The sequence below is a fragment of the Mus caroli genome, chromosome 17 (assembly GCF_900094665.2).
Source record: "Mus caroli chromosome 17, CAROLI_EIJ_v1.1, whole genome shotgun sequence".
Lineage (NCBI taxonomy): Eukaryota > Metazoa > Chordata > Mammalia > Rodentia > Muridae > Mus > Mus caroli.
Window position 1 is genome coordinate 6,130,855 of NC_034586.1, and position 11,942 is coordinate 6,142,796.

Here is an 11,942-nt window from a genome sequence, read left to right on the forward strand (position 1 = left end):
AGAAAAATCACAAGAGTACAGAGACTCTCAACAACTTTATTAGGAAACAGGACCAAGCTGGATGAGAACCTACACATATCTGAGATGAGGTAATCTCAGTAGAGGGATTGCCTCTGTCAGCTTACCTGTATGCAAAATTATAGGGCCTTTCTTTGACAACTGTAGATGTGGGAAGGTTCAGCCCACTGTAAGCAGTGACTCCCCTGGGCAATTAGTCCTAAGTTTTGTCAAAAAGCAGGTTGAGCATGACATGGAAATAGACACAGTTAGCCATAGGCCATTGGTCCGTAGGCCTTCTGCTTTGGTTCCTGCCTCCAAGGTTCCTGCCTTGAGTTCTTGCCCTGACTTGCCTTGGTGATGTACTAGAACTGTAGGCTGAAATGAACCCTTTTGTGCCCAACTTGATTTTGGTCATAGTGCTTATCACAGCAATAGAAGTCAAACTATAACAAGGTCTAATCAAAATATCCAGAGCACCTTAAACAGTAACAGCAGAACACAGATGTATTATGAATGTCTACTGAATATTTACCAAATTAATCCATATTCTGGATCATGAAGCAAACCTCAGCAAACTTTAAAAAACTCAAATCATGCAAATACACCTAGGTAATCCACAGAAATACAGGAAATTTTTGAAAAGCATTTGACTACGTGAAAACCACGTGGTACCTAACAGACTTGTAGGCCACCACTAAGGGTGTTGACAGAGAAAGTTACAGCAGTGCATGCGTACACTGAAAAAGAGGGGAAATCTCCAATCAGTCACTTAAACTTCCATTTAAAAAACAGAAAGACAAATGCAAATCAAATTAATAAAAAAAAGAAACAAAACCCCACAAACTATACAGTCAACATCGAGGCAAAGAATGGGTCTCCATAGAGACACAGCAAACATGTAGCAAGACTGATAGAGGTACATGGGTCTCCAAGTCTCAGAGAGGAATAATGATGCCATCACATAGCCTGAAGAGATGAGAAACATGCTGACCAATCATTTTGATAGTCTAGATGAAATGGGAAAATCCCTCAGAAACATGATTCAGGAAATTGAATTTATATTTCCCAAGTCTCAAACCCTCGTTATCAAAGGTAGCAAAAGAAAAATCACACAAGCATATTAACCAATGTAAAAATAGTGTTTAAAACCCTGGGAAAAAGAAAAGGGGAAAATGTAGGAAAATCTTCTTCTTACTTGACACTGACCACTTACAAAAAAATGTACAGTTTTAATCATGCTGTCCCCAAGAGGATATATTTAACCCAGATATATTTAATGGTGAATGTTTAACATACTGTGGTATACCCATGGCATAGAATCCTCTCCAGGATTACAAAGTATTGAACTATCTTGATAAACATGATATATGTGAATCTCAGAAATTGTATGGCTGGGGAGTCAATCCCGATGGTTCACTACTGTATGATTCTTAGAATAACCAGATTCTAGAAAGGAGGAAGAGACACCTGCTGTCAAAAGAGAGAATCCAGACTGGGACTGGTGCAGAAGGGTGTGGCCACCTAAGGGAAATGGGGATCCTACGATCATCTATATCAGTGTCAGCAGCTTAATTGTGACCCAGTCTTATGGCTTCTCAACATATCACTAAAGGGAAACTGGATAAAAAATAAATAAGGTTCCTGTAATATTTGCTCCAAGTTCATAGGGATCGACAGTTATCTCAAATAAAAGCCAAATAAGAGAAATAATAATAATAATAAACAGGACTTACACTGCCCAGTCATCTAAAGACTCTAAAATAACAACACACACATCCTCACACTAACAATTCAGGTGTGCCACAGAACTATCATTTTCAGTAAATACATGCGCTTTCATGACACCTTTACTCTGGCCAAATTTTCCCTTCTTAGATTGTATTTTATCTGTTTTTCTGATGGTGTTAAAAATGGTGCTAGGTACATAATAATTTTTAAAAGTAATTTTTTTGGCTAAAAGAAAAAGAAAAAATTAGACCTTCATCAGTTCACAAAATTTAGTACCCAATGAGGTAGTAAAGTCCTGCATTGTGGCTCAGGGACCTCAGCTGCGCTGCCCAGTGGCAACAATGGGACAGAAAGCAGCTTCGTCCGTGTACAGCTCACGGCTCAGATGCCCGTGCAGACAGAGCTGCCGGATGTGCCTGGCTGTTTTTCAGAGTGAATTTCACATCTTGGGGAAGAAATGCTCATGCTCTCAGAGGTTTCCCATCAGTTAGATACTTCCTAGGAGTCAGTGCTCCACAAGCCTGCATCCTAAACTCCCACAGCTCCAAATTCTAACTTTCATATATAGACTAGAGACAAGAGGTTCATCTGAGTTATTATATGTACTTTATGACATTACTGCATGTTAATATATCCATTAAAATTGAAGTTTTAACAAAAACATTGTAAATTAATATAACAAATCAAATTAAGCTAGATTATTTGTCGATTATTTCATATTGTTAAAAAGCAATTATGATCCTAATAAAATGGTATATAAAATGGCTGGTAGTTACCTTTTTATAATAAGTAAGAAGGATGAACATGTCCTGCTTGTCTGTACTGTAACAATTCAGTAGACTGCAGTTTTATAAATAGGTTATTTAACATTCAATTTTATAACATAGTGGGTTAGTTGAGATGTAGATAATGAAGATTTAAAAGATAGCACTCAGCTTGAATAATTCTACAGAAAGCATTTCTTATCATGAAGAATGCAGTTTGGGGAGAGAGAGTTTCTCACATAATTTATTCTAATAATGTTCCCTGGTGAACTGAGATTAGCAAATGCATCCTATATGCATCCATAGTCACTTTCCCTCTTGATAACCTTGCTAATTTACCACTCGTTTTATATAAGACCCATTATGCTGTAGTTCTGTTGTTGGTATTTATAATAACATAGGCCATCATTTTATACACACACACAGATAGATAAATAGATAGATAGATAGATAGATAGATAGATAGATAGATAGATATTCAGAGAGAATTTAAAGGAAATATTTTAAATTGTTTCATCATCACCCAACAACATATATCAGATTTGAGTGTTAAATTTATAGTTATTAGAAATTATAACATAAAATTATTAACCATTTTAACACTCTGACCTCTATTGAATGTATCTTAAAATCTGGTTTCTTTTCCTCACACAAAGACATTAAAGTGGTCTGTATAGTCATGCTTGCTAAAGTAGCTTAAGACAAAATAGCCTCCAATATGTTTATGGTAACCTGAGATTTCTTCTGTCCCTGGGTAAGCAGTTTAGACATTCTTTTAAAGCTTTTATTTTATTTTATTTTATTTTATTTTAAGCCTATTTTCAAAGCTAAAGAGTATCTTTGTTTCCCTTCAAGGTGCGGGGTCCTCCAGCTGCAGGGGCATTTAAAGAAAGGCCGACCAAACCCACCGCTTTCCGAAAATTTTATGAGCGAGGAGACTTTCCAATCGCCCTTGAGCATGACTCGAAAGGAAACAAAATTGCCTGGAAGGTAAGTCCCGGGCACAGCTGTGACAGCCAGCTGCTGCTTGTGGGAGTGACACCCCAATGCCAAACAAACTTGGCTGTTAAGTAAATAAACCAGAGTAATTTCTCAGCAAACAAATGGTGGTGGGAGAGCTCTTAGGGCCCCCTGTGTCAGCCGTCCACCTTGACTAACAATTAAATTATAGCCCTCAAAGAAGAAAATGACAGCGTTGCTTTGCCTTGGAGAATTGTCCACAGCCCAATTCATCTCTATTTTTATGAGAGCCTGGCAACCCGGCCTGTTTCCAGCAGTCCATCAAATGATGGGCCTGGCGGCTGGACGCAGGGAGCAACAGCCATTTATCTCCCCCAGATTTCACCTTCCTGCAGGACACTTCCAAATGGAAGCTTTAATTACCTAAATGGATAGGTCAGGGCTATACCCTCCCTGGGATGCAGAGTGGAATACACAAGAAGGTGGCCCCTCTGTCCCCGCATCCACCAGAACAGGGCTGTCATCCTCGCCTGTTAGAGGCTGCCCTCGGCCAGCGAAGCCATTACGGCATGGACACTTTCACGACAAAAGGTTAATTGGCTTCAAAATAAATGTATTGCCTAATGACTCCATCTTAATGTGGCCGTGCCTCTTTTCCAAGACTTGCTGACGTGACTTGTGAAAACAAGCCAGTCTCTAGAGGGAGAAGGCTTTTACATTTAATTTGAGGAATGGATGCTATCGCTAACCGCTTCTGCGATTTAATTATTTTTGTTATGAACAACTCACTTTTGGTACTATTTATCAGCTGAAAGGGCCTCTCCGCCCAAAGACAGCAAAGCCAGTGCAGGAGTCCGAGTATCCATCACATAAGCTTGAGGAAAACAAAAGGTTCAGGCCAAACACCACCCATTAAGAGAAGCAGCTGACACTTGAGCTGAAGAAGTTAGTATCTTTGATTGGAGGTGGGAACTCTCCATAATTAGGAACAGTAAAAATATTCGGAAACTGGTGAATTTAAGAATCTATCATGCCAAATAGCTCCGGGAAGTGCATTAAACTTACCTTCCTCCCCTCCTACTCGGGAAGCCAGAGAGAACTGTATTTTATCTCATGTGTCTTTAAAATCATCTTTTCTCTCATCAGCAAACATTTCTAGCCTTTAAAGCAGTCATCTGAGCTTAGGTGCATTACCAACAAACTACTGTGCTGTCTTCAATATTAAGGTTTGTTGTAAATGTTTAAGTGAGGAGAGGAGGAAGAAGCGGGATTTGCTTTGTGAAGTGGATGGGTTGTGAAGAAAACTATCTAGCAAGTATACTTATTCTGGCTATGCTAGTCTTAACACAAGTCAGCATTAGCACTGTTGATATATTATTCAGCACATGGGTTTGTGTTTGATTGACTCTGATCTGGCCCATGGAAGGAAAAGCCTAACTAATGCTGAATTCAGATTTTCTAATAGGTTACAGGTAAGTTGGTTAGGATGGTCTAAATAATTTCAGTTGATACATAAATTACATTCACAAAAATTTGTAATATAGATTTATTTTGATCTCATCCAATAATGTAACTTGAGAGGTATCAAGAAGCTAGAAAAAATCCTTGAAAGTAAATTATTGAGAAATAATAAGGGGCTGGAGAGATGTCTCAGCAGTTAAGAGCACTGACTGCTCTTCCAGAGGTCCTGAGGTCAATTCCCAGCAATCACATGGTGGCTCACAGCCATCTGTAATGACAGTTGATGCCCTCTTCTGGTGTGTCTGAAGACAGTGACAGTGTAGCTACAGTATACTCATATACATAAAATAAATAAATCTTTAAAAATAAAAGAATAAGGAGGTGAATTTTTTACTTTACATTTACAAATCCAACATTCAATAAGGGTAAGAATTGTCTTTTGCTGGGAATTAATTTACTGGAACTACTATTGAGTGTAAGACTGAATGAGTAAGCTAAGAAGCAGTGATAAAGGAAAAAACTATTTACCAGCACTGGCTGTATAACCGCATGAATTTAGGGAGTTGTCTCATCCCAGAACCTGTGGGTGTCTGTCTTTCAGGGCTTTTTTGGTGTTTTACAGCATGACTATAACATGCACATAAGACCCTGGTATTATGAGACATAAGCTTGTGGACACTCAGTGTGCCTGTGTTTATTCCCTGATGCATTTACTGTGGCATAATCTGGAGCATGGGAGTTACTTAGTATATCATCCCTAAGGATGGGGCTTTGATATTAAAGGGGGGAAAAGCAGATCTTGCACTGTATTTATCTGTGTATGGACACAGAACAGGTCTCCATGAAGCAGATGTCTTTTCTTAAACCATAGCTCCTTTATCAGTGCAAACTGTCTAAGGACAAAATTCCCCTAGGAAGTAATAGGCCTTTCTCAATACTTCTCAAGATAGTTGAGTACTTCAAGGGCACTTCCAAATGCCCTGAGAATGTGTACTATCAGGCAATAAAAATTCCAAAAGCCCTGTAGCTTTGAAATACCTAGTGCTCTCTGGCCATAAGCCATGCTTAAGGCTGTCTCCTCATTCAGTCTGGCAGTTCCACTCTGTTAAAGCACAGGGATGTCTGCCCAAGTCATCAAACCCCCTTCTCCTTGTTCAAGATTAGCTGAACTGGCCTTGTAGAAGAAGCAAAGGCAGCTGTGGAGTTGTTACCCCATAAATTACTTAATGCAGTCAGAGGCTAGAAATCAGAGCTAGGAAAATCCCACTTTCCGGTCCTCATCTTGACTTGATGAAATACTTTTGTGTACATGAAAATGCCCATTTGTTCCACATGCAAAACAATATGGAGAGCTGAAACCTTTGGCTAGCCACTTGACCCTCCTCCTTACAGAATCTCTAAAGATCAGAAGGTTGCCCAGCACAAATTTCTGTAATTGTGGGAACATTTCACAGTTACACTCTGCTGCAGCACAACTGGCCATATGTGACCATTAAGCTTCTGAAATGTGCCTACTGAGACTGAGAAACTGAATTTTTAATTTTATTTCATTTTAATTAATTTTGATTTAAGTCACCACACGGTTACCACATTGAGCTGGAGAATGCTAGATTAAGATCATGGGTATGAGACATAAAGGCTGGGTCTATTGCTCAGAAAAATGATGACCACATAAAATTATTATTGAAAACGAGAAGGCAGGTTACATCTGTGTGAGTTTTGCATAAAATAATTTCTTGATAAACATGAATAGAAAATATGTATATAGCAGAAGTTTCTATATTCTTGCCCATTACCCATTTATTATCTCTGAAGGATGACTAGATCTAGTCTAGAATATGAAGCTTACGCCAAATCCTGGAATTCACCTTAAACTTGTTAATGTAAACTTTTTAAACACATCTAGGAACTCTTGTTGCTAGTTAATACATCCATGAAGAAGCATGGTGCTAACATTTTCTACATTTCTCTTGATGCTGCTAATAGTTAGGAAATAGGGCATTTTATTTTGTGGCTGATGTCTTTACTATAGATATTATAAGCACAGAAATGGAAAAGAGACAGGTGGTCTAGATAGGGTATGATCCAGATACCAGCATGGACAACAGAGGTTTAAAACCTGTATTTGAGTTTTCTTATGGTAATTCCCAGTCTTCCATTTCTCATTCTAATATAAGTTGAATCACAAGGACAGTGGCTGGTGTGGGACAGGTGGGGCTCTACCTAAAGGTCCCATGTGGACATTCTGGAGACAGAATGGTTACAGAGAAGCACACACTATCTGCCCCCTCCCTGTGTGCTGCTTCAGCAAGGATTGCAGACTAGTAAGCCTGAAGAAGGCCTCCTGGGCCGGAGAGGGGGTTAGGCCAGATGTTAGAGCTTGGGCTGTAGAGAAATTACACATTTTAAAGATGAAAAGAGATGCAGACACTCTGAAGTATCTTGAAATTCGTCCATTTTATCATCATTTTGATAAAGTAGATATGAATCTAGCTCACAGCTATTAGTCCATGACACTTTGCTACATGACAGTGCACACGTGACACATACTAAGAAGTTTTGTTATCTACTAAAGTTCCAAAATATCACCTTAAGGATGCCTATATATTACATGTATTTGTCTAAGTAATAGACAACCTTTAGCCTTCTGGGCAAAATATTTTGCACTGCACCTAAATCATAAAGCTCTCAAGTTATCACTAAAGGAGAGACCCCAGCACGGACTCTTGAGTTCCCACTCTTAGTACCTCAAAGCCACCCACATTGCATCATTCAGGAAGTCCTTGTCCAGAGAAGCAAGCTAACAATGGCGTTTGCATTCCTGCTCCTCCCCACGTTATTTAACATGTAAATAGTTTTCAGAAGTCACTTATATGCAGTAGAGCAGACACAAGCAAGTTAATGTTAGAATGGGCCTTGATAGCCTCTACTTGCCTCTTCAATGACCCATCAGCAAATCAAAAGTTCGCCTTGAAAGAATTCATTCTTCAAGGTGAATGTGTTAATTATACAGCTGCCTATTGATTAAAATTCAGCTCATAAGACTGTTTCTTTATAAAAAAAAATCTTAATATTAATGAAGTAACTATAAATATTCCCTTGTAACAAGTTTTAATCAATGTTTATCTAAATAAGTCAATTGTATATGTATGCCCCACTTTATTTTAAAACTTGCTTTATGATATTTTATTAAAAGGAAAAAAAAACCCAAAGTACCTGAAGTTAGCAAAAATGAGAAGATAAAACTGGGGTTAGGATTGGGACTGAGGTAGACTTGTTAAGAAGCAAGGGAAGCACGGGCTGAGTCCTCCTGAGGTGAGGTTCGGCTCCTGAGGTGAGGTCTGGCTCCTGGTTCCAGCTGCGCTCACCCCCCTGCTACCAGAACAGGCTCTGGCATGGTGCGGTGCAGGTGCCTGCCTTCTGTGGCTGCAGCTTGAGCACACCAGAGCACATTACTTTTCGAGTCACTAATGCAAACCTCTGTCTTTAAATTTCTTGGACTCATTTTCCTAGTCTAAAAGACAATAGTGCCATTCTCTTTAATTATGGGAGATCCAAGAAGTTTGTTTTATAATTATTAAGGTAATTATATTTTGTGAAGTACTTTCCACAGCAAATTTGAAATAGCAGTTTTCCAGGGTTCAAGACTTCTAGAAAAGAAGCAGGAAGAGTAGCAGCAGGAAGTCTGACTTGAGTCCATTGTATTCTGTGGTTTAGAAATATAGCCGTAGTTGTAGGCATGGAGAACATTGGTCACGAGGACTCTCCTCAGGCTATTCACCAATGCTTTCCCAATGCTTCTTTATTCTTTCTATCTCACTTCCAAAATGACAGAGACAAGCTCAGTTCTCTTTCTAAATGCTGAAAACAAATGTCTGACTTGAATATCTAAGTCGGGAAAAGATATGCACAAAAGTAAAGATATCTCAATTAGTCTTTAAAGGGACCAGTGAGTGATGTGGCTTGCGTGCCCTCATTCTGTGCTGAGCGACAGCCCATTCACTGTCCTCCTCTGGGGCTTCTCTCGTTTTCCTAATCCGTTCTCATCCTCAGCGTCATCGGTCTTCATGGAACATAAAAACCCTATCAGTATGACTATTTTCATTGGCATAACTGATCATTTCCTAGCAGGAAAAACAGTTACTTAATATAGTTATTAAAATGTTTGCTGGATTTCTTACAATTAAAATCAACTTCAAACCATGATAGTTCCTTATCCAAGAATATTATTGCATTTTAAAGTAAGTCACACTATAACATGATGCCACCCCATTTATTGGCCATTGGGGTGGTCACTCATTTCTGCAATCTTGATTTATAATTTAGTCCTTTAATGCCTTCAGTTTCTTAAATGTTTCCATTTTTTTAACAGATTCAAAAAAAAAACAAAAAAACGCTCAGCTTGTTGCCCTTAAGGTAATGCTGATATTGATTTCTGAAATCATGAAGGCAAATTTATTTGAGTTGAATACTTGGCTTTACATGAAGAAGGATGAACGCTCTCATGGGATTGTCCCAGGCTTCTGTTGCTTTTGAGAAATGCAAAAGCTCAAATTAGATAGCAGGATTTAGTAGAATTTATAAGGCAAATTTCATAAGACAAGTGACAACTCTCCTCATTTTTATAGGAATGAGATACCACGTTTCCATTGTTAATTCCTATGATTAATCAATAGCCAGAGTCATTCCAGGACTCCTGAAAAATAGACCTTTGGCAATTATTGTACGGTGCTGTGCATGGGGCTTTGTTCTTATGCAGTACTGTGCTTGGGGATTCTGGGTTTGTGCAATGCTGTGCTTAGGGGTTTGGGGTTTTTGTTTTGTTTTGTTCTCCATGCACAAACCCATTCTTGTATTTGATGTAAATCGCTCCACCTCCAATGTGCACAGCTTAGAAATGCAGCCTGGTATGAGAAATCACTTGAATTTGGATGGGCTGGGTGACCTCTGAAGGTGGGTGAAAGGTTTTCTGCTAATGGGTCAGTGCTCCCTGCTGCCAGCATAATTTATGTTAGAAATCAGTGTGAATGGCTCACTTTTATGGAGGAGAGCTGCTTGTAGCAAGCCTGCAGAAACAATTTTCCCCCAAGCCTCCATCTGTTCCTCAAACTAGGGCATATGCCATCTCATCGAGCTAGAAAGTCAACTGATTTATAACTCCTGGAAAGCCTGAAGATGGAAGGGAAAGGCAGACCGCCTCTCGCTGACAGTGATTTGTTGGTCATTGGCTAAGGACAGTTCATGTTACCTGGGGCCCAGGGGGAAACATGTGGTGTTGTGAGTTGCAGATCTTTGTAGATGGACAGCCAGAAGAAAAGCAAAGTATCCCTGCTTCTCCAGCTGGGCTCCACTGTGAGGAACTAAGAGAGGCCTTGTCTGATGACTCGGAGGGTCTGGTAGCCATGACAGCTTGCTGTCTAATATCCCGGGAAGAAATAGTATTTCTGCCACCCTCCAAGTAGTGACACTTGCCACTCAGGAGTAGGGGCTCTTGAGTCTTTCAGCTGAAAGTGTGTGCTGTCGCCCATCCTTCTGGAGACACAGAGAGCTCTTTGATAACATTTTTAGTATCTGCCTGGAAGGCAAATCTCTGGTTCCAGGCCAATCTGTGATTTCAGGAACAAGCTTCCCGCCTGTATTACCGCTCATCCCTCACCTTCGCCCTTTACTAAAGCACCCTGCAGCTCACAGGTTGTTCTACAGATTCCGAAGGGAATCTGGTTGACCATGAAAACGTATGTTATTGTTTCCTGTTGTTTCTTTAGAGTAGTCAGTAACTCCAGAGATGGAGTGCGTCTTCAGGTCTTCAGGTCTTCATTGTGTTGCTTCTGCTTTTCCTTCAGGCAAAATCTAAATCAAGTATTAACAAATTATTACACTAATTTAAATCCATTTCTGAAGCAACAATTTTAGAGAAAAATATTTCTACCTTTATCCAAAAGGCTGTCCTGACCTTGTAAGTTTAATGTATCAGTTTTGGTAAACTACTCAGGTGAACTCATATATCTGAAATACACAGGGAAGGAAGGTGTTATTACTAATTATAATTTTTGTTCTTAATATGAAATGTATATATGTTTATCTTATGACATATTAAAACACTGAAGAAGAGAAGAACGCATGCCCTTACTGAATGTAGCTGCTAACATTTCTGGAAGTATTTTGAACTCACTTCACCTCCTATGTCACTGACGACACAGCAGAGGCCATGTTTGTCGCTGCTTTGTGGTATGTAATGTGTGTCTACACTTCTTTCTTCAGACTTCTAATTTGGCTACTCTAAAGGTAACATTTACAAATGGACAGTAGAAAAATTACTGTACTGACAAGATGTAGATAGAAAATAACATTTATCTCAGCATATTCTGCTAGTCTTTTTCCTTCAGATAGTTTTCATTTTACTTCCATGAGATAAAGTGTCATGTGAGAAGTTTCACGGAGTTCTGAAAGGCTGCTTTGAGAGACCATCACTGATGGGACACACCATTTTAGGGATTTCAACAGTGTTAAACAATTTAACACATAAAAGGCAAATGCATACAATTTTTAAAATAGAACTGTGATATTCTCTAAAATATGTCATAAATTAAATATAACAGTATTTATATATGTACTATATGAAATTGTTATACTAATTTAGATGTGAATTTGTTTACAAGGATATCATTTGAATTAATGGTATTCAAGCTCAGTTTTTAATTTTTTTTAATTTTGAGACAAGGTTTTGTCATATAAACCTGGCTGGCCTAGGATCTAGGGTCCCCCTCTGCCTCCTTATCCCCCATAGTAGAATAACAGAGCTGTGCCTATGTGCTCGGGTGACAACCGTCATTTAATATGCAGCTTCATTACTATTGCCCTTGGAAAACACATGTTTCCATAGGTGTCTGCTCTATATTAGCACCATATGTGCTCTTCTATAATAATTCTCATGGTGAGATGCCCAATCTTGTGAGAGTATTTGTCTCTCTCTCTCTTTCTCTCTCTCTCTCTCTCTCTCTCTCTCTCTGTGTGTGTGTGTGTGTGTGT

At 39.1% G+C, this 11,942-nt stretch overlaps 1 protein-coding gene across 1 annotated transcript in view; it reads left to right on the plus strand.

The window, feature by feature from the left end:
- The window catches only part of Pacrg (parkin coregulated), a 447,117-nt gene that overhangs the window by 62,712 nt on the left and 372,463 nt on the right, over window positions 1–11,942 (plus strand). The window contains exon 2 of the mRNA XM_021186392.2: window positions 3,348–3,482. Coding sequence (XP_021042051.1) covers window positions 3,348–3,482 — 135 coding nt within the window. The remainder of the gene's footprint in view (window positions 1–3,347; window positions 3,483–11,942) is intronic.